Raw genomic sequence first — 24,491 nt, forward strand, 5'->3', positions numbered from 1 at the left:
AGATTAAATCCCCGTGATCAGCTAGGTAGACCCTGTGTCTATGGAATATCTGAGTAGACAATGAGTGTTCCCACAAATGAAAACAGTCTAGCTCTGGCAGCTGTGGACTTTGGGGGCAAGCACACTGAGGAATTGGGCCCAATCAGAGTCTGAGTGGTTCCCACAGGGCCCACAGCAGTTCCAGAGACCAGCCCAGAGGCAGAGGAGGGCCTCTTGGAGAGGCAGAGGTGGGCTGTGTCTTACTGCATGTGCAACGACACTTACAGTGGAGACCCCAGGGAAACAGAATTATTACTAAGAATTTTATCATGTTTTCATTCATTCTGTTGTTGGTTCTGGCTTTTTTGTTTGTTTCTTTTTTTTTCTTTTTTTGTTTGTTGTTGTTATTGTTTTAGTTTTTTTTTTTAATTTAGTCTTTTGGGATCTTCATGTTTTATAACTTTCTTAAATATATATTTCTATTTTTACTTTGCTTTTCTGTTGTTCTGTGTTCTTTTCCCTTATTTTTATTCTTCTTCTTTTTCCTTAATATATTATTTATTTTAAAAATATTTCCATTTCTACTTTGCTTTTCTGTTGTCTTGTGTTTTTTCCATTTTTATTTTATTATTATTTTTTAATCCTTTTTATCGGTTCTGTTTCCTTACTTTATTCTTCAGTTGGCACACTGCTTTGGTTTTGTGGTTTTGTTAGTTTTGATCCTAATTGTTTGATTTCGCCTTTGAGTTCCTCTATTTGTCTGGTTGTTCTTTGCTTTTTGTTTTATTTGGTTCTATTTTTATTTCTTTTGTATGTGTGTGTGTTTCCTTGCTTCTGTTTTTGTTTGATTTTACTTTTTACCATTTGTCTGGGGTTTTGGTAGTCTTTCTTTTTTTAAATCCCCTTTATTGTGGGAATGAGTGACTTGCAGGGTCTTGGTTCCTCGACTGGAAGTTGGGTCTGAGGCTTTGGGGTGGGAGCAGTGAGTCCAGGAAGCTGGACCACTAGAGAATTCCTGGCCCCAGGGAAGATTAATCGCCAAGAGCTCTCACGGAGGCCTCTATCTGAATCGAAGACCCTGTTCCACCCAAATGCCAGCAGTTCCCAGCACTGTATGCTTCATACAAAACAACAAAAAAGACAGGAACACAAACCCACCCAACAGCACACAGACTACCTAAAGTCATACTAAGGTCACAGACACCCCAAAACACACCACCTGACATAGCCCTGCTCAGCAGAGGGAAAGACTCAGCTCCACCCACCAGAACACAGGTACCAGTCCCTCCCATCAGGAAGCCTACACAAGCCACTGGACCAACCTCTCCACTGCGGGAAGAGAAAAGCAGGAAGAGGAACTATGAACCTGCAGCCTACGGAAAGGAGACCTCAAATACTGTAAATCAGACAAAATGAGAAGACAGAGAAATATCTTGCAGGCAAAGGAGCAAGATAAAAACCCACAAGATCAAAAAAATGAAGAAGAAATCGGCAAACTATCTGAAAAAGAACTCAGAGTAATGATAGTAAAGATGATCTTGGAAATAGAATAGAGAAAATACAAGAAATGTTTAACAAGGACCTAGAAGAACTAAAGAGCAAACAAACAGTAATGAACAACACAATAGCTAAAATTAAAAATACTCTAGACAGAATCAATAGCATAACTGAGGCAGGAGAACGGATAAATGAGCTGTAAGATAGAATGGTGGAAATAACTGCCACAGAGCAGAATAAAGAAAAAGGAATGAAAAGAATGGAGGACAGTCTCAGAGACTTCTGGGACAATGTTAAGTGAACCAACATTCGAATTATAGGCATCCCAGAAAAAGAGAAAAAGAAAGGGTCTGAGAAAATATTTGAAGAGATTTTAGTTGAAAACTTACCTAACATGGGAAAGGAAATAGTCAATCAAGTTCAGGAAGTGCAGAGAGTCTCATACAGGATAAACCCAAGGAGAAACATGTCAAGACTCATATTGATCAAACTAACAAAAATTAAACACAAAGAAAAAATATTAAAAGCAGCAAGGGAAAAGCAAGAAATAACATACAAGGGAATCTCCATAAGGTTAACAGATGATCTTTCAGTAGAAACTCAGCAAGCCAGAAGGGAGTGGCAAGATATATTTAAAGTGATGAAGGGGAAAAAACTACAACAAAAATTACTCTACCCAGCAAGGATCTCATTCAGATTTGACAGAGAAATCAAAAGCTTCACAGACAAGCAAAAGTTAAGAGAATTCAGCACCACCAAACCAGCTTTACAACAAATGCTAAAAGAACTTCTCTAGGAAGGAAACAAAAGACAAGAAAAAGACCTATAAAAACAAACTCAAAACAATTAAGAAAATGGTAATAGAAACATACATATCAAATATTACCTTAAATGTAAATGAATTAAATGCTCCAACCAAAAGACACAGACTGACTGTGTTTTGGATACAAAAACAAGACCTGCATATATGCGGTCTACAAGAGACCCACTTCAGATCTAGGGACACATACAGACTGAAAGTGAGGGGATGGAAAAAGATATTCCATGCAAATGGAAATCAAAAGAAAGTTGGAGTAGCAAGATTCATATCAGAAAAACTGACTCTAAAATAAAGACTATTTTAAGAGACAGGGAAGGACACTACATAATGATCAAGAGATCAATCCAAGAAGAAGATATAACAATTGTAAATATTTATGCATCCAACATAGGAGCACCTCAATACATAAGGGAAATGCTAACAACCATAAAAGGGGAAATCAATACAACCAAAAGGGGAAATCAACAGTAAGACAATAATAGTAGTGGATTTAACATCCCACTTACACCAACAGACAGATCAACCCAAATGAAAATAAATAAGGAAACACAAGTTTTTTTTATTTTGTTTTGTTTTTCTTTTTGCTGTACGCGGGCCTCTCACTGTTGTGGCCTCTCCCATTGCGGAGTACAGGCTCCGGACGCGCAGGCCCAGCGGCCATGGCTCACGGGCGCAGCCGCTCCGCGGCATGTGAGATCTTCCCAGACTGGGGCACAAACCCATGTCTCCTGCATCAGCAGGTGGACTCTCAACCACTGCGCCACCAGGGAAGCCCAAGGAAACACAAGTTTTAAATGACACATTAAACCCACAGCCAACATCATTCTCAATGGTGAAAAACTGAAACCATTTCCACTAAGATCAGGAACAAGACAAGGGTGCCCACTATCACCGCTATTATTCAACATAGTTTTGGAAGCTTTAGACACAGCAATCAGAGAAGAAAAAGAAATAAAAGGAATCCAAATCAGAAAAGAAGTAAAACTGTCACTGTTTGCAGATGACATGATACTATACATAGAGAATCCTGAAGATGCTATCAGAAAACTACTAGAGCTAATCAATGAATTTGTTAAAGTAGCAGGATACAAAATTAATGCACAGAAATCTCTTGCATACCTATACACTAAAAACAAAAAAATCAGAAAGAGAAATTAAGGAAACACTCCCATTTACCATTGCAACAACAAAAAAATTAAAATACCTAGGAATAAACCTACCTAAGGAGGCAAAAGACCTGTATGCAGAAAACTATAAGACACTGATGAAAGAAATCAAAGATGATACAAACAGATGGAGAGATATACCATGTTCTTGGATTGGAAGAATCAACATTGTGAAAATGACTATACTACCCGAAGCAATCAACAAATTCAATACAATCCCTATCAAACTACCAATGGCATTTTTCATAGAACTACAACAAGAAATTTTACAATTTGTATGGAAACAGAAAAGACCCTGAAGAGCCAAAGCAATCTTGAGAAAGAAAAATGGAGCTGGAGGAATCAGGCTCCCTGACTTCAGACTATACTACAAAGCTACAGTAATCAAGACATTATGGTACTGTCACCAAAACAGAAATATAGATCAATGGAACAGGATAGAAAGCTCATAAATAAACCCATGCACCTATGGTCACCTTATCTTTGACAAAGGAGGCAAGAATAAACAATGGAGAAAAGACAGCCTCTTCAATAAGTGATGCTGGGAAAACTGGACAGCTACATGTAAAAGAATGAAATTAGAACACTTCCTAACACCATACACAAAAATAAACTCAAAATGGATTAAAGACCTAAATGTAAGGCAAGACACTATAAAACTCTTAGAGAAAAATATAGGCATAACACTCTATGACATAAATCACAGCAAGATCCTGTTTGATGCACTTCCTAGAGTAATGGAAATAAAACCAAAAATAAACAAATGGGACCTAATGAAACTTAAAAGCTATTGCACAGCAAAGGAAACCATAAACAAGATGAAAAGACAACCCTCAGAATGTGAGAAAATACTTTCAAATGAAGTAACTGACAAAGGATTAATCTTCAAAATATACAAGCAGCTCATGCAGTTCAATATCAAAAAAACACACAACCCAATCCAAAAATAGGCAGAAAACCTAAATAGACATTTCTCCAAAGAAGACATACAGATGGACAACAAACGCATGAAATGATGCTCAACATCACTAATCATTAGAGAAATGCAAATCAAAACTACAATGAGGTATCACCTCATACCAGTCAGAATGGCCATCATCAAAATATCTGGAAACAATAAATGCTGGAGAGGGTGTGGAGAAAAGGGAACCCTCTTGCACTGTTTGTGGGAATGTAAATTGATACAGCCACTATGGGAACCGTATGGAGGTTCCTTAAGAAACTAAAAATAGAACTAACATATGACCCAGCAATCCCACTACTGGGCATATACCCTGAGAAAACCATAATTCAAAAAGTGTCATGTACTACAATGTTCATTGCAGCACTATTTACAATAGCCAGGACATGGAAGCAACCTAAGTGTCCATTGACAAATGAATGGATAAAGAAGATGTGGCACATATATACAATGGAATATTACTCAGCCATAAAAAGAAAAGAAATTGAGTTATTTGTAATGAGGTGGATGGACCTAGAGTCTGTCATACAGAGTGAAGTAAGTCAGAAAAAGAAAAACAAATACCATATGTTAATGCGTATATATGGAATCTTAAAAAAAACGGTACTGATGAAACCAGTGGCAGGGCAGGAATAAAGACACAGACGTAGAGAACAGAGTTGAGAACACGGTCAGGGGGAAGGGGAAGCTGGGATGAAGTGAGAGAGTAGTATTGACATATATACACTACCAAATGTAAAATGGACGGTTCAGGGTAAGCTGCTGCTTAGCACAGGGAGATCAGCTCGGTGTTTTGTGACGACCTAGAGTGATGGGATAGGGAGGGTGGTAGGGAGTCTCCAGCAGGAGAGGATATGGGGATATATGTATACATATAGCTGATTTACTTTGTTGTACAGCAGAAACTAACACAACATTGTAAAGCAATTATACTCCAATAAAGATGTTAAAAAAAAAAGATTCCTTGCAGGGATCAAGAGAGAAAGATGTTGGAGAAATATGAGAGGCTCTGGATGTGAATCAATAGGTAATATTTGCGGAGCGGCTAAATGGAAAACAGCTTCAACTTGGGTATTTGCAAAGCACCTTCCTGGGCTCCTCCCCGTAAATCATGCCAAGTTTCACTTTGCTAACTGTAGGTTCAAACAGATTCTATAAAAGAAAATTAATAAAACAAATTCTGTCTTAACTGAGAATGGCTCAAACTACTTCTAAACAGGTATCTGGTCAGATAGTATAAATAAGGTCACAAGGAAACAGCTCTACCCCTGTCATGAAATAGTCAATTAAGGTCATGGGGAAGAACTTTGAGGTGTGGAAGCATCCATACATATGCTGTCCATGCCCACTATTCCATATTATAGTGGTTAGGAGCTTGGGCTTTTAAGGTTAGATATACCTGTAATCGAATCCCAGCTCTTCTGTTTTTTAGCCATGTGATCTTAGGTAGCTTCAAATCACTCTATGAGGTAGGTGCTACTATTATTTTCATTTTACAGATGAGAAAACTAAGGTTTAGTGAGAGTAATTGTTAAAGAAATCACACATTGCAAAGCACATAGCAAGCATTTGATAAAACATAATTATTTTATTTATATCATCAAAGGCAAGATCTGAAAACAGGCCATTTCTTGACATTTGTAAGTACCTATGGAGTTTAATGCATCTAGGCTTTCTTGTTTATAGTGCTCAATTCTAGATGTATCTTTAGTCCTTTTGGAGATAAAAATGTAAGACTCAAAACCAGTACTCTCTCGAATTCCAAAAAAGCTCAGGTGAAATTAGATATTTCAAAGGAGGGTATGACCCTTCAAGTGTAGAGTAACATTTTTAGTAGAAACCACATGGACTGAAAAAGTAAAGGACAGGAGCTCTGTGCTGTTTCATATCTTGACTTAAAAAATTGTTTCCAATTCACTGCTAATTCTCAAGACATATTCCAAGCAAAAACAAAACAAAACAAAAACCAACAATTAAAAAATAAAATAAAGAATAAGACTGCTTTTAGAATTGCATGTTTTTTTTACCTTGGGAATCCATTTACAAATATTTTCATATTTTAAGTTTTCTCAAATTGAAATGTAAACTCACTTAAAATGAGATGTTGGCAGTTCATTAGCCAGACACAGCACTGTGATTTTGGTTTTTTGAAAAAGTGAAGCTGACGGTTGATTTAATTCGGCCTTTGGCTCACACACCCACACCATACATTAATAAATTAGAAGTGGGTGCTTGCCTATTAACCTTTGAGTTATAAAGAGATGACTGATAGTGGGTTAATAGAACAGAGTTTAGAGATTAATAGACATGAAATACCCTGTTAAAAGCACCCTGTCAAAGGGTCATCTTAGTTGGATTTTACATAGTAGAAGATATGTTATGGTGTGTAATTTTAATGTCTGGATCTATACATAGAATAACATTTGCTTTATAGAAATCAAGAGGGTGGGGGAAAATGCATGCCTTAATTCTCACTAATCAACCCTGTGGGTTTTGGAGAAGAGCAGACCTGGATTTGAAAATAGGTGCAAACACTTACTAGCTGCATGACTTTGGGCAAATTACTTAATCCCTTAAAGCCTCAGAATTCTCATGTGTAAAACAGGGGTAATGTAAGTACCTACTTCCTAGGGTTACTGTGAAGATTATATGAGATAACAAATGCCACTTCCAGGCCCAGGGTTGGGATGAATCAATGGCAATTGTTATTGTTGCTGTTTTCATCATTTCATAAACAATATCCAAGTAGTCTCAGTACCTAGGCACAAAATTGTGCTAAAAAATAATAAAGCCATTATGGGATTCCTGGGGGTAAAAGATATTTCCACATACTGAGGTATGGGTAAGTCATTCTAGCTTATACATGAGTTAACTTGAATTTTATGCCAGCTAAAATTGCCTGTTTGTGGCCTGTCAAACATACATTTTACACCTGCTTTAATTTTTAAGTAAAGGGCACATTGACCAGAAGTAAAGAATATCCATGTTAAAAGTAACGATTAAATGCCTCTCTTCCTGGGAGGCCAATGCTGGTTCTCCTTCGATGATAAGACTCCCTTTCCAGGTGCCAAGGCCATACTGACTTGCTGTGTACATGCTAATCTGTTTTTTTTTTTTTTTTTTTCAAACCTTGAAGGAACATATCCCTGACTTGTTTAATGTTCTTTGTTCTGACAACATATAAAACTGTGCTGAAAACCATGCTTTTTCAGATCAGTTCCTCAGAGTTATCTGAGAGGCTGTCTTCCAGGCTATAGTCCTCAAATAAAACTCTTTTCTATTCCTATTGTAGATTGTTTACAGATTATTTTCATCAACATTGGGTATCACTTGAATGTACTGAAAATAAAATGATTATTCATTCATTCATTCTTTCAACAAATATTCTACAAATGTTCAGCAAGCAATCAGCAACTAGTGCTGTGATAGATACAGCAGTCTTACTAAGATGGGAGTTTGGTAAAATGAGATTATGTTCCTAAAGAGTAAAGAAAGTACAGAGTATCATTATCTATCTAGTGATCGAGTTAACCAGTCCTGCTTCTTGGGACCATAAGTAACTCTAAGGCTTTTCAGAATAATTGTCACTCAATGGCACATTGATCATTGAACCCTGTCACAGCTGATGTGAGGATGATTAACAAGCATTTTTATAGCACCTAATATGTGGGGTTGTGAGGGACATAAAAGGTAATCAGACACTACTCTAAAGAAAAAGTAAAAAGAGATGAGATACATTTTCAAACAAGAATTGAAGACAGACATTTTCCTAGGTTTGTCAGACGCTACTGACTTTTATTTAGATTGTTGCCACAGCAGTGGATACTTATTTAACTTAATAGAGTGTTTGATAAACAGGTTTTATCCTTTCCTTCGCATAGAAATTCTCAGGTCCCATTGAAGCCAGGAAGATTGAAGAGCAGCAATGAAGGTAAACAGGTGCTTCAGGGGCTAAGGTCTCTGTTACTGTTACTGTTGCACATAACTTCCATCCCTAACTGTTGACTTGCCTTAGATCTAAAATTTTGCCAGAATGGATTTTTCCTGCCCATCTATTTAAACTGATCGGAAATTCAAAGACAAGAACAAACAGACTCATATACTTAACTGCATTTGTTCATGTATCTGTCTCTCTTGAATAGAATCAAATATCCTTCAGAACAAAGACTGTATCTTACTCACCTTTGAGTTTCCAGCACAGTGGGCGGCACACAGCAGGTAATCAAAACTTTTGTTGTGTCATATAAAGAAAGGAGCATGACTGGGTATAAAACATACCTGTGTTTGAATTTTTGCTCTGCTACTTAACAAGTATGATCTTGAAAGGCTACTTTATTTTCTGGCCTTTTGATAATTTCTCCTAATTATGGAGAACTTAAACGCTGCTATATAATAAAGTTAGAGTGTAAATCACTTAGAATGATTCATGAAGCTCAACAATGGTCCATTTCCTCCTTCCCCTTTGGTCTGGATCCCTGCCCTGTGCTTCTGTAGGCTATTTAGCATGCAAGTGACACCTTTGTCACCCTGCTAAGGTCTGATAACAGTCACACTGCCTTTCTGCTAACAAAAACTGCTTTTCAACTCAGTCAGTTTCTTAGAGGGTATTTCTTTTTCAAAAATGCCAGGAATTTTTGAACATTTTGAACGCCAGAACATAGCAACAGTTTAAAAATGGACACAGCAGAGTGTCTTCCCTTTCCTCAAAGTCAGTGGCAGAGGCATCTGGAGGGCCATGTGCCTGTTTAGATACACACCCCGCAGGAAGACATGAAGGATCTGGAAAAGCTTCAGAAAAGCTGCTTATCTAGAATGACAGGGAAGAGGGCAAACTCTGATGTATAGAGGGGGTAATTTTAGGGTAATTAAAGGAAATCCTTTTTATTACCACAAACAACCTAAAATATAAATATATTCAAAAAAGGGTTTAGAGACATAAGTCATAGGTACATATTGATATACTAAAAGGAAGTTCTGAATTTGGGAGAATGAATTTGCTGAAAAAGCACCCCTGGTACTGATCTCCTTGTCTTTATGATAATTCTTAGTCTTGAGTCAAGGAGAAAAACCAGGAGTTATGCTCTGCTTCACCAGGATCAAAAACAGTCAAAATTCTGTGTGTGTTTTTTTAATCGATTTGGTGTTTGTTGCCAAAATTAGGTTTAGCCCAAGTTTTAAGTTTAAGGTGGCTGAGGTCTCTTGCTACCAAAGCAAAAACTTATTTATAAAAATTCAATATAGGACTCCCCTGGTGGCGCAAGGGTTGAGAATCCGCCTGCCAATGCAGGGGACATGGGTTCAAGCCCTGTCTCGGGAAGATCCCACATGCTGCGGAGCAACTAAGTCCGTGCGCCACAACCACTTGCCTGCACTCTAGAGCCCGTGAGCCACAACTACTGAACCCACGAGCCACAACTACTGAAGCCCGCACGCCTAGAGCCCGTGCTCTACAAAAGAAGCCACTGCAATGAGAAGCCCGCGCACCACAACAAAGAGTAGCCCCTGCTCGCTGCAACTAGAGGAAGCCCGTGCACAGCAATGAAGACCCAACACAGCCAAAAATAAATAAACAAATAAATTTATTTAAAAAAAAATTCAGTATAAAAATTAAACTTGAATGGGTGAAAACTTTTAAATCTGGTTTCTCCCCCATTCACTTTGAAGACCTGAAATCCCTCAGACCTATGGGTTTTCTTCTTATTCCTGTGGTTCCATCTAATTGTTAGATTTCTCTGCTGTGGTCTGGTTGTCACCCCCACACGGAGCCAGCTCCAGACCTGATGATACGGGTAATGAGTGCAATTTGTTCGGTTTAGAAGATTCAAGGTGCAAGACTACAATTGCCTGAGGAATTCAGTAGCAACTACTCTGGCCTCTTTTGTTAAAGGACTATGGGTTAATTATGGAAAAGGAGAATTTAGGAGGAGCTTAGAGAAGCTATATATCGGAGTTTACAAAATCTTTGTGAAAGTTCTCATTCTCTAGCTCTCATAAAATAGATTAGTTGCCTTCAAACAGAGATATGTTTTTTTTGTTTGTTTGTTTTTTTGCGGTACGCAGGCCCCTCACTGTTGTGGCCTCTCCTGTTGCGGAGCACAGGCTCCGGACGCACAGGCTCAGTGGCCATGGCTTACGGGCCCAGCCGCTCCGCGGCATGTGGGATCTTCCCGGACCGGGGCACGAACCCGTGTCGCCTGCATTGGCAGGCGGACTCTCAACCACTGTGCCACCAGGGAAGCCCCAAACAGAGATATGTGAAGACTTTCCAAGCAGCCAGAGAACACTGATAGTTTTAAGGGAATACATTTCCAGATCTTCAACTTTCCTAAAACTGATTTCCTTGAAAATAGATCTTTCACCCCTTTACAAAATAATTCCCCACTCTCACTCACCCATGTAGCAAACAATGGAGAATTCTCCTTTAATAGTTAACCCAGGTACCATAGACCTGAGGGGCTTCCTGTATTTTCCTGCCCTAATACACATTCCTGTTGAAGATGAAGTTTAATGATAGAAATACAACATGCTGGTTCATGTTGGGATGTTCTAAATTTAGATGTATGGTGCAGTGTAGTGATAGGAACAATGATAATTTTTGCTTAATGTACTTTGCCTCTTCATTCTTCAACAACTGTCAAAGAATGCATCCTTCTTGAATAAGAGGATGGCAAAGAAGGTATCAGTAGGAAATACTGAATACAAAAATCACTTCATGTACTTAAATGTGATTCTTTTAAATTATTAATACTCAGCTTTTGGATGTATTATTAGCTTAAAGGAAAGACATCTCAAATGGGCAAGGCAGCAAACGTTGGGAGGATGATTCCTTTTAATGTGATTTGGAATGGTTTCCAGGACTCAAAATTTTCATAGGATATTGGCTAAAACACATGGATAAAACTTTTATGTGATTTTTTTCAGATTCATTGTGGATAATTCAGTAAGGCAGTTATCAAATCACATCAAGAAATAGTTATTCCAACTACAGTCAGCTCTTTTAATTTTATTACATAAAATAATTTATATTTAATTTTATTAATTTATATATCCTATTAACAAAAACTAAAATAATATGATAGCTGACAAATCAAGTTATTTTAGCAGGCTATAACTTTTTCTTTCACTAAATATATAACAAAAGTATGGACATGATTAATCCCATTAAAAATTCATTTCCAATAAGAACTGTGTCATATATTTAAAATTTACTTTTCAAAATTTGTACATATTTGTTATTTTGAAAAATTATGTTCAACTTATGTAGTTTTGATCAAATATACTGCTAATATGCGTTATATAATATATATCATATATATATAATATATATGTAATTGGGTGATCTATAAAGGACTTTACACAATAAAAAGCTATTACATCAGGAATCATATTTGTGGAGGAAATTGGACTGGAAATACAAGCTCAAGGAGAAAAGGAAAGATGTAGCTATTCTGAATGTTAAAAAGGAGGTTGTTTACTTATTTTTAAAATAGGTGATGTTATACATAAAATCACAGCACTTAAAGGCCCCTAGATACATCTGAAGGAGCACTAAGAGTTCTATTTTTAAATGTCAATATTTACACTATGTAGAAATTATATCTTTTAAAAATATTTAAACTTAAAAATAAAAATATTTAGATGCCAATTTTAAAATGTGCACATGAGCACAGAATTTTTCAAATGTCTTTCAGGTGAAAAAGAAGCAAAAGAATTTGAAGACCATGAGCAGAAAGGATTGCCTGTGGCCAGTACAATCTTTCAGGTCCCTGTGAGGCATCCCAGGCCTCAGGTGGTCCAGACTCTGCAATCTTTGTTCCCTGAGACTCTAAGGGACTTGACTACTAAAAATACAAATAGAAGCATATGTGCTGGCGTGTTTGCAGTATCAGTGTTTATTTCTTGGTGGCAAAATAGAAATGATTTTTAAACTTTTCTTCATTTTTATATTATTATTTTCTAACATGACCATATACTCTGAACAAAGCAGAGGTTAGGAGCACCCAACCTCTGCGCAGTTGAAAACCTGCATGTAACTCTCCAGTGGACCCTCGGTATCCACAGTTCCACATTCATGGATTCAACCAACCTGGGATTGTGTAGTACTGTAGTCTATATTTAGTGAAAATAATCCACATATAAGTGAACCCGCACTCTTCAAACCCATTTTGTTCAAGGATCAACTGTATCCTTTTAAAGTAAGAAAAGAGAAGTTACTTTTGAAGAGTAGAGCAGCAGACTTAGCCAGAAATCTCACCAGAGACACCAATCTCTTTAGCCCTGTCAGGTCCCATCCTGTTGTAAACTGAGGCTGGGCTGCTGGGAACAGGTTTAGCATCACAACACCATGGATGGTGGTGGATGGAGGATGTGTTTTCCCTGAGTTTACACACAAAGGCAATGGCAGCTCATCCTCGTATGAGGCTGTTCTTGCCTCTGTGGACCCAACTAGGCTGGAGAATGAAATATTTGTTTTAGAGTGTTCTGTCTGGTGAGAAAGAAAACCTTGTGCTTTTTTATTTTGTGTTTGCCAAAGACTTTTTTAAAAAAGTCAAGAACTGGCCTTTCTCCTTGTGTAATACAAGAACTTTTGGAGTCAAATTTCTAATTAGAAAAACTGCTGATTGTCGAGCTCTAGGATATACTTTTAAAAACATTTTTCTGAACTGCTATCCTCTTTTAACAGTAAACTAATGTAATATTTGCGAAGAATTTTTAAAAGATATTAGGGATAAAATACTATTAAAGAGATATGTGTTTTCAGAGAGATTTGTTTTTTCTTTGCCTTCAAACCTTCACAGAGGCAGGGCATTAAGCAGACAGTAAGCCTGAGTAGAGGCTCTAGGTAGCTGCTAAAGAGAGTGGAACTACACAGAGAAAGTATGAATGGAGGGAAAGTGCCTGATCCATGTACCTTGCACCACCTGAGCAGAAACAATGTGTGGTGAACAAATAAAGGAACGTCCAGATCCTTAAATCCTCTTAATCCTAAAGGGGCTCTTACATTATGCAATGCATTTAGGGACAGTGAAAAATTCACATTCTGGTTAGATGTGATTCTTCTCACCTTTGGCCCACCTGCCCGCCCCCTCACTCTACAAGGTCATGCCTTATATTATAGTTCCTACACACAGGTCTTTCCTCTCCTATTAGATTACAAACTAATTGAGGGCAGGATTACAGACTGAATTGTCTTTGTGTTCGTGCTACATCTCCATCCTCCCTTCTCAACTCTCCCCAGTACAATATTTGGTACAAACATGGGCTCAAAAGATGTAAGCAAGTGAACGAATGAATTAAGAATGTAATATTCTTCTGTGGTCTAGAGAAGTGTGTAAACAAAGATACAATTGCAGAAACAGAGATGTTGAAACCTAAGCAGTGAAATTTCAAAAAAATTAAATACAAATTTTAAAATAATATTAATCAGATTTTGAAGAAACTTCTCTAATTGAAGATTGCATAGCTCTCTGACTCACTGAGTCATGGGATTAAAGTGAGAAGTAGGAAAGACTGAGACAGGATTGTAAGCGATCATTTGCTTGTCCTGTACCCTCAGCTGCCAGGTAGCTAAAGGAAAAGCAGCATCCTCCACCCTGGGGGCCATTGAAAGGTTCCAGTCACCATTTACCTCCCCCTCCCTGCCTGGATGGATAGGACCCAAGGATAGATGGACACATGACATACCATGCTGGGTTTAACAGTGTTCCTTCAATGACAGAGGCACCAAGAAACTGCACAGGAGAGACCCCCAAAGTGTGGAATGTAGAGACATGCTTTCTCATAGCATAGAGAACAGAGAAAATAAAACCAATATTTATCTTTGTGTAATACTGTATTTGATGAATCAGGCCTGATTCCAAGCAGTGTATAGCTGAGTAATGGAGAAAACCTCACCCTAAATAACAGTAATGTACAGCAGAACGTGATGAACATTGTAAGACAGGTCAGATAACCTGTGGAGGGAATTTAAAGGTGTATGTGTGTAGGTGTGTGACCTTAGACTAGGAATCTGAACTTTCACCCTTTCCAGATGTAGCACAAACCATGGGGAAAATGGCAGCATCTGATACGGTATCTCTCCACTTACCTTTTATTCAGAGACTGCTCAAACTTCCCTCGAAGCGACTACTTCTTCCATATCTACAAGCTTTTGTTTTGGATGTTACTTTGGCCTAAAATATCTTCTCCCTCATTCTCTGCCTTCCAAAATGCTACTCATTCTGCCATATACAGCTGAAACACCATTTTACATGTAACTTCCCCGACACCTAATGTGAATTAAATACTGCTTTCTCTGAACCGCTACAGCACACAGCTTATAGCCCTACCTAGTAGTTTCATTTCTCTTTATACCATATTTATGCATGCATGCATCTGTCTCTCAAGTCAAACTACAACTTCCTTTATCATATTCATCTTTCTGACCTCAACAGCAGCTATCACCATGCTCTGAATATAGAAACAGTGTTTTACAGGAGACAGAATCTGGGTTTTAGAGATCAGCATCCATGGATTCTGATCCCAGCTCTGTCATTTTACCAGTTGTGGATCTTGGGCCTTACTTAACCTTTCTATGCCTCCATTTCTGCATCTGAAAAGGAACTAAGATCTTCTCAAGGTTGTGATAAGAATTAGACATAATAAATGCAAAATGTCTAGTGTATAGTAGATCATCTCCAAATGGCAGTGATCACAACTTTTACTCTATATAGTAATGATCTTGTTGGCAAAAAAAACATGTAAAATTGCCTACTGTCTACGATACCTAACAGGGTGTGAGTACCTAGTGGAAGCTTGTAAATATACCTTGACTTCGACTCTTAAAGACCTACCTTGAACTCTTTCTCAATGTTGGCCAGCACTGCCAGCTCATTGCTAAGCTCTAAAGCTGTCATGACTGGATCTTCACTAGACAATGACAGGTAAGCTGGGCTTGCCAGGCCTTTGTAGGCATTAATTCTAGATCTGGAATGGCTGAAGGAGTCATGCTTCTGTTTCTGGTTGCATTCGCTGCACTTGCAGAAATAGTCATGAGGCCGTTCAATCCGAGCACCCTTCCGCAAGAGGGTGTGCACAATTTCATATTCCTGGCAGTGGGCGGCCAGAACGATTGGAGTCACATCATGGGAGAACCGTGTTCCGTCTTCATCATAGGCATAAAAATCATCTTGCTGGAGTTCAGACTGACTGGGGCTGGTTGCTAACCGCTTGCCTTCAGCAAAAGCTGGATGACTGAGAATGGCTTCCACAATCCGAACATAACCTTTACTAATAGCTAAAAGTAAGGCATCCCCAACACGAGACAGATTTTCTTTCTTGAGAAGAAGTTCTGTAATTTCCAGATGTTCATTGGCCACCGCCAGCTGCAGGGCATTCTGGCCCATGTAATCCACACAGTTAACATTGAGTGAGAGGCATTCTTCTAACATCTTCCTTACCACTGGGATGTTGCCATATTCAGCTGCATCTAAAAAGCGTTCCTCCTCAATAGACAGGTTTGTTGAGTGATCATTAAACATGTATGCTGGTCCTCGGTTAGCTAACCTTCTCCCCTTCTCACGGAGAACTGTCTGCCGCCGGTGGGTCAGTCTATTGTCAGTGCCCCGGCTGTAATAAAATAGAAAGATTGTGAACAAATCATATTAAGAGCATCTTAGTGTGTAAAATGACCTACCATTCATCTAATGCAATCCTCAAGTATATTAGATGTTGTCTCATCATCTCTAGACCAGCTATAATACAAATGAAGATGCATTTATTTGTTAATGGATTCCAAGAAGTCCTCTTTTTAGAAAGCCAAGCACTTTGCAGATTTTGACATTTTAATTTGGGGTGGAGATTCTGGCAATTCCCATAGTCTCTCTGTGCCATGCACACAGAGATTAATGTGTGTTTTTCAATCGCAGATATTATAGATATAAGAAAGACCCAAAATGTCACCGTTATGACATAGAGTGTAAAAATATAAAAAATAAGTAGGAAAATAGCAAATCCATTCAAGTCAACATATATTTATTGAGTCCCTCCTATGCCAGGGCCAGGCATTATATAAGGACTGGAAAAAAGCAATGGTAAAAAAAAAAAAAAAAAAAAGAAACCTTTCTGTCCTTAAAAATCTTGTAGTTCAAAGGGAGAAATGGGCAATTAGCACATTACCTTGTTATCAGCTGTTTAATTGTCATGATAAACTTATAGCAGGGGCATCTAACCTACCTTCTGGGAGAAAGTGACATGCTGAAAATGGAAGGATAGCAGGAGTCAGGTGACAGTGTGTTTGGGGAGAGTGTGATGAGGTCAGGTATAGGTAGAGAGCTTTCTCCAGCAGAGGGATCAACTGCCACAGCGTAGGTTTCATTAACAAGGACAATTAATGGATTGGACTCTGGTAGGCATTGTTCTAAAAATCACTGGTAACTTGAGAAAGTTGTGATCCAGGTGGTAAGTGGGAAGGAATGAGTCTGTGATGGAGACCGTGGTCAAAGAGGAGGCTAGCCTTCAATGTCAGCTTTCGTTCTGTGATAAGAAACAGTGATTCCTCCTCTGATCGAAATGCTACAATGAGGATTTTTTTCCCTAGTGATTCATAACTTTATGTCTTAAGGTGTTTTTGAGTTTGAAGGGCTGAAGCTTTGTCACTATCACTAACTGGAAACCCAAAAAGGACAAGTTCCTGCAGAATACAGAAGAGCCAGGTTAAAGGGGAGCCTGAAAAGAAGAAGAAAGGTGTGATTGATGATTAACGTCGTAGATGCTTCTTCTCTTTATAAATGTTCTAAAAGCCATCCCTCTTCAAAGACTGTCACAAACTTCCCCATATAAAGAGAATTTAAATATATCCAAAGACCCCATAAGCCATCTTCCCCTCCGATGTGGCCAGGCTAAGAGAAACTAATTTTCTTTCCATACTAACCCTTATCCATCTTTATACCAAAGCTCCAGGCAATGTTGACAATGGCAGTGTGATGCCCAAAGAAGTTAGCAAAATGTCAGCAACTCAGAAATAGATTGTGGCTCTCCAAGGAGCTTCAAGAGTCTGCTGCCATATTCACAAAACTTTTTCATAGACTTTCGTTCAGCAGTGAACCCTTTAGCCAGCCATGGCCTCTTCAAAACTAACCAGGCTGATGTTTTACTGACAACTACGTAAACTTTTTAAAAATGACATTAAGGGCCATAGCCAAACATATGCTATAATACTAGTAATTTTTAAGATAGATCTTTAGATAATGTGTCCATAGCTTTTATTAAGTAATAAGAGAATGATTTATATATCTATTTTGCTTTCTATAGCTATTGTTTTTTTCCGATTCCATTTTAAATTGTACCCAAGTTATGCATGTGCGTGTTTACAGACTCTAAAAGCTTGTTACAAAAAACAGCAGTCCCTTATTCTTCACCTTCTCCATATCCTGATCCCCAGAGGAAATACATTTCAACTATTTTAGCTGGTTATTTTATAATTTAAATCCTTACATCCATATAACTTCATAACATTGCTATTTCTTGCTTTTTCAGATTTGGTATTATCTACAGACTTCCCATTATGAAAGTTGAGTATTTAGCTCACTTTCACAATCTCCCACCTTACCTTCACATCCTTCTCTCTCTCTCTCTCATACACACACACACACACACACACACACACACACACACACACATGCTTCATGGTCCCTTATCATTCCAGTATAGTTATATCATAACTTTTGTTAGGTAGCTATTTACATTATGACAATGCAGGTGCTAGCTATAGCTATGACAAGTAGTATATACTATACTGTGGTGTCTTTTCTGGTACAGCTTCCCTGTGTCCTGCAACCCAGTCTTTAAAAATCATCTTTCTGTATTCATATGCTTAATGTTCTACGTATTTATGAAATTCAACAAAATTAATCTCCTTCAGTATAAATCTTCTTTTAATACATTCAACATACTATGTGTTTTTTTTCAATTTTAGCTTCTTGAAGAATCTCCCTGTCACCTTCTGATCTGCTCATCTGGACCAGTTGCTATCACCAGTTGGTGAATATTTGTTGTCTTTGAATCTTCCTTTTAGCGTCATTCCAAGGATTCTGTTTGCTTTGCTCTTGTGTTGGGTTCCTTACTGGCTGTATCCCACATCTTCCTCTTTTTTAGTTTACTCCCTGGAGGATGGAGTACATCCTCCAGGAGCTGACTGAGAAAGCAGGCATAGGAAATAAATTTCTTGAAATGTTGCATGTCTAAAAATGACTTTGTCTTACCTCCAAACTTAATTGGTAGCTTGGCTGGGTAGAGAATTCTAGGATGACAATAATTTTGAAAGTCTGGTTCTGTTAGATTCTAGTTTTTGTTAGTTGTTATCAAGGAGTATGATTCTAGAAATTCTCTTTCTCTCTGGTGCCCTACAGTTACATGATCTTTGTTATTGAAGGGAATCTCTTTTCCTCTATAGTTCTAGGCACTCAGTAAAACTTTTAATGTGGAAAAACATGTCCTTCTTTTCTGAAGAATATTTTTGATTTATTTCTCTGATAGTTTTGATTCTTGCTTACAGTGTTCCTTGTTTCTGGAACTCCTTTGTTTTGGATGTTGGACATTCTGGAATATCCTTTTACTTTTTTATCTTTTCTCTTCTATTTTCCAATGGTTTATCTTTTTGCATTGTACTCTGAAATATTTCTTCAACTTTATCCTCTAATATCTTTTGAAAATTTTTTTCTGCTATTACATTTTTAATTTTTAAGAACATCTTTTATTCTTCAAATGTTTCTGTTTATAAGATCTTTTCTGCTTTCAAAGACACAGTATCTTATCTAATTCTGGGGACATCAGTGATAAAAACTCTAACACAGATCAGAACACTTCAGAGAATTTATTCCTAAGTCACTTTTCTTATGTTTGTTTTTATATTTTATATTTTTATGTTTGTTTAATACTTTATATTAAAGTTATTCCTCAGGGCTTCCCTGGTGGCGCAGTGGTTGAGAGTCCGCCTGCCGATGCAGGGGACACGGGTTCGTGCCCCAGTCTGGGAAGATCCCACCTGCCGTGGAGCGGCTGAGCCCATGAGCCATGGCCTCTGAGCCTGCGCGTCCGGAGCCTGTGCTCTGCAACGGGAGAGGCCACAACGTGAGAGGCCCGTGTATTGCAAAAAAAAAAAAAAAAAAAAAAAAGTTTTTCCTCAAGTAACTAGTGATCCTTAGGAGATATTCTTTTCCATTTAAAAAAAATAAATATTATTTCTAATGTCTTTACAAAGAGAATGCAATTTTCTCCTACAAGAATCAGCCAGCGTCTAATGTTGATTTTGGCAAAAGGTGACTCTTGACATAGAAGCGAGTTTCTAGAAGAGCAGCATTATTTCTGAGTTAACAGGATGGATGAAGTGAAAGAGATAAGAAGTCACCAAGATTTGTTGCATGAGCAACCATCCATCATTTCCTTCTGAAATTCTGAAACTTCTTCCCTTTTTCAGTCACTTTTCTGACTTCTAATAACCTCGTTAGCCTTTCACTTCCTCTCTTGTCTTCTGTATAAATTACTTTCCATACTTTCTGTTGTAGACAAGAGGAAGTTCAAAGATTAGAGGGAGGGGACGTATCTGTTGAACATGGTTAGTGCTTTGAAAATGAAAACCTGTAAAATTAAAGGAGAAAAGAGCTAGGATCAGGGGATTTATAAAAGTGAGATGAAAGTACTGGTAGCACAAGAAAGGTTTTTGTGTAACTAAAAAAAAAAGGACACAAAATAATGCCAAATACCAAAAGACGAAGGATCAAGCCTCTTTTTTGTTCTTTTTTTCCCCGTAAGATTGAGAGAAATAATTATACCAGCCTAATTTACAGGATTACTTCTAGGGTCAATTGAAATTATGAATGTGGAAAGCACTTAAATTTGGATTTCATCATTTTTACAGACATAGGAATATGCGTTTATATGAAGAAGAAGGACACTGACTTTATAATTTTTCAGCTGTTATTCAATTAGAAAACCCACGAAAAGCCAAGGACTGTGATGGTAATTGATATAAGTGGTTTTTGTCTTTTTATAGAAAGAAAAATTATGATTAGCAACTTTACTCATATTTCAATTTTTTTTTTTGTTTTTTGGTTTTTTTTTTTTGGTACGCGGGCCTCTCACTGTTGTGGCCTCTCCAGTTGTGGAGCACAGGTTCCGGACACGCAGGCTCAGTGGCCATGGCTCATGGGCCCAGCCGCTCCGCGGCATGAGGGATCCTCCCGGACTGGGGCACGAACCCGTGTCCCCTGCATCAGCAGGCGGACTCTCAACCACTGTGCCACCAAGGAAGCCCCTCATATCTCAATTTTTAACCTAGTTTCCAAAGTTTTATTTGTTCATATAACACCTCTAAATTTACATTGAGGTAGAATAAGACTGAGTTGTGACATTTTTTAATTCTAAACTTTTAAAATAATGATTTATGATTTTAATGTTATTAATTTGAATAATGGCAAGTTCTATACTGGCAAGGCACTAATCCTAAGGATATATCCTATTTCCTTCTAAACTATTATGCTTTCATACCTATAACTTCCATCCTTTTGAAGAACAGGAAAGACATTTCCAGGGAAAATGTTTTCTTCAGTTGCAAATCTTTTCCTGTCTCTATCACAAATTTTAATCATTTGCAGTTACATAAATTTCAGATATGTTTTTATTAAAAGGCCTGGATCATCATCATCTCTTTAGCACTCTGTCAATGAGAAAGCCAGATAAAGAATGTTTACAGAGGTGTTTAAGATTGTTTTAGGAAGAAAACTCTTAAATGTACAATGAAGGCAGTACTCCTTGCATGGGTAGTGAGATAAAGGGAAAGTGCTTGCACGTTGACAAAATGCATCCATTACTGTCTCCTTATCATTCCCAACTGCAGTCTAAAGAAGCAACAAAAGGCTTCATGTATAGTATTTTGTCATAAGTGGTGCTGCTTAATCCTTGTTGAAACGCAAAAGCAAAATGTGTAAAACAGCTTTTTAAATGACAAACATTTGAAGCCTTTCAAGAAAGATACTAGATGTTGCCAGATTATAGAATGGATTTTATAAGGCTATATTATAGAATTGTACATTAATTGCAAGTGTAACCTAGAAAAATTGTCTACTAGAAAGAGAAACAATAGCCCAAAGCACTATGTCAACAAAAGACACATTTTCGTTCCAGTTAAAGGGCACACTTTTGCAAAGTGAGCTCTTCTATTTAAGAAAAATATTTATTAAGATTGTTTTCTTCATCCTTTTAGTTATATTTAGCATGGCTGAATGTTCAGTAACCTACATATTCATGACTGTATTTTTGTAATTTGCTTTATCACAGTACATAAATACCAGTTCTAGGAAGAATGTATCTAGCCACTGCCCCCATGGTACTCAAATATTGATTAGGTCATGAAAACAAGTTTTTACATACCTCATTTTCCTTATTCTTTTTGCTGGCAGAATAGTGCCTGTTGCCCCAGATAGTGAGAGGTGGAATAATCCATCTCTACTGAAAGTGCCAGCAATGTGAATTAGCTTTTGAGTCAAATGGACTGTGTGCTTGAGGCCAGAGCATGTGCAGTAATTTCCTCTACATCCTGTTCAAATATGATGCACTTTTATCAAATAGAACTGCTCCTATACAAACTAAGCTCTATATTAAGTATCTAGCTTCACTTTTATTTTTTGCTTCAAAAATCCTTGAAATATTTAAATAAAGCACAATTCTACTAAAGCAGAAGTGTTGAAACATAAATGGCATGTAACTATTCCAGGCAGCATGGAAGAGCCACAGGAGTAGACTTTTAGATGTATCCTAGGAAGGTGAAAATTAAGAAAATTCTAGAATGTATATTTTATTACATGCACAATTATCCATGGGAAAAATTACATGCACAATTATCCATGGGAAAAATTAGACGTAGATATTTAGAGATTAACAACAAACACAACTAGCAATTTTGCATACTACTTTAGGAGGATAAATGATAAAAGTAATTTTATTCTAATTTTATAACAATGAGATTGTTTTTACTCTACTTAATCTCTAGCCACACATTCCTGGTCCTTCCTCTGGGGTTGAGGGAGCAATACACAATCAGAGTGGTTTTCCTTTTTCCCACGAGAGCAAGGACTACTTTGTCTTATTCACCACTGGATTCCCAGCACTTAGTAGAAAGGCACACTGCAAGTGCTCTGTACATAACTTCAAATGCATGAGTCCCTCTTGTCAAAGGAATAAAAATCAAAGACTGGGCTTCCCTGGTGGCACAGTGGTTGAGAGTCCGCCTGCCAATGCAAGGGACACGGATTCATGCCCCAGTCCGGGAAAATCCCACATGCCACGGAGTGGCTGGGCCCGTGAGCCATGGCCTCTGAGCCTGCGCGTCCGGCGCCTGTGCTCTGCAATGGGAAAGGCCACAACAGTGAGAGGCCCACATACTGCAAAAAAAAAAAAAAAAAAAATCAAAGCCTGTTTGCCCTCTATTAAGCCAATAGCAAATCACCACGACATACAACCCTACAAAAAAAAAAAAAAAGGAACACAACATGAAGGTTTAACCACAATGTGTCCTGGAGTACATATAATAGTTTGCATTCATTTCAAATAAGCATCAAGCTCAATAGCGAATGAAGAAAATTGAAAGGCATATTTTTTAAATGGCATCCTTGTGACTTGTCTTTGATCCAGAAGTGGAGATTTTCTTGTCCTTAAAGGTAAAACTAATATTCTCTCACCTCTATTGCTCTGTCTATCCTTGACACTGCGCATAGAGCATAACCACCCACCTTCACACCCATCTTCACAATGCATTACCAAATCCCTTTAACCTCCAGATATTTTTCAAAGTAACAGTTCTTTATTTCGATTCAGTTAGCTTCGATTTTCCCCATGGACTCCCCTCATTTCATCAAATACTAACGTTCTATTTAATCAGTCACACTACATCACAACACTGCCTTATTACTTTGAGAAGCAAAATGATAGAAACCTGAACTGTCTGTCGCTTTCAGTTGGGAACCAGCAAAAGTGTGACTGAAAAATGTCTTGTGCATGTTATATATTTTTGTTTGTTTATTTTTATCACCAGTTGGCATCTCACTTGTACAAAGTAGAAACCAAACTATATGAGAAAATGAAAACATGAGTAAATAATGGAACAGTTATAGAAACTTTACTTTTTGTAAAACAACTAAGTCTGAAATGTCATTGTTTCTTTTCAGCCTTCAGCTTGTGGTTTATTTCATGTGTCATGTCATCCTTCTTTGAAATGCTCTTTTGTAGATCTCTGGGCACATGCATTTATTTTGATCTATTTTGACAGAGTACTCTTGGAAATATAAAAAAGTTTATGTCTAATACAAGCAAGATATACCCCAATTATCTCATCAAAGAAACAGGTTTTAAACCTTTTGCTTCTATTATCAACAGCTATCATAGTCCTGTGTATTATACAAGCATATTATCCTGTTCAACAATAACTTCTGTATAAGACAGATTCCAGGCAGAAAAAAGACAAAATACCTAAATTAGGCAATCTGACAACTTTAATGAAGAGACTCTAGGAATGTGTTGGCAGAAGTTTGTGAAATCCAGCATGGTGCCCTACAGTACCCGGTCTAGGACAGTGTAGGCTTCAGCCTGAAGGGGCAAAAGGAAGAAGAAGTTACAAGCAGTTAAACAGGGTAACTGTAAGGCAAGGGCCACTTGACAGCATTTCTGACCTTTGGTTGAGGGTAACAGCCAACCCACCAGGAGAGAGCCAGTGGAATTGATACCCTGACCTCACTCTCCTGCCCTCTGATATGATGGAGGGGCTCTCCCATGGGCTGTACCCAACCCAAGGGCTGGGGACAAAGGAGCCCACTGATACCGTCTACACAGTCTGCATTGATGCCAACCTGCCAGGCAGAGGAGAGTGTGCAAAGGGTGGAGAGTGGACCATGAGAGCGAAGCCAACAACACCCAACACATACTCTCTAGGTGAATTTGACTTTGCCATGATTATATCCTTCAGAAATCACTGATGAAAACATATGCATAGAGAAAATGATGTGTTTAATCTTTTATTATGAGTCACTGATGCATCATC

General features: G+C 37.9%; 1 protein-coding gene across 6 annotated transcripts in view; it reads right to left on the minus strand.

The window, feature by feature from the left end:
- Positions 1-24,491, minus strand: part of TRPC6 (transient receptor potential cation channel subfamily C member 6) — a 116,157-nt gene that overhangs the window by 33,449 nt on the left and 58,217 nt on the right. For all 6 annotated transcript variants that reach the window (XM_067750799.1, XM_067750798.1, XM_067750802.1 and 3 more), the window contains one exon: positions 15,256-16,030. In XM_067750799.1, coding sequence (XP_067606900.1) covers positions 15,256-16,030 — 775 coding nt within the window. The remainder of the gene's footprint in view (positions 1-15,255; positions 16,031-24,491) is intronic.

Source organism: Pseudorca crassidens, chromosome 9, assembly GCF_039906515.1.
Source record: "Pseudorca crassidens isolate mPseCra1 chromosome 9, mPseCra1.hap1, whole genome shotgun sequence".
Classification (NCBI taxonomy): Eukaryota; Metazoa; Chordata; class Mammalia; order Artiodactyla; family Delphinidae; genus Pseudorca; species Pseudorca crassidens.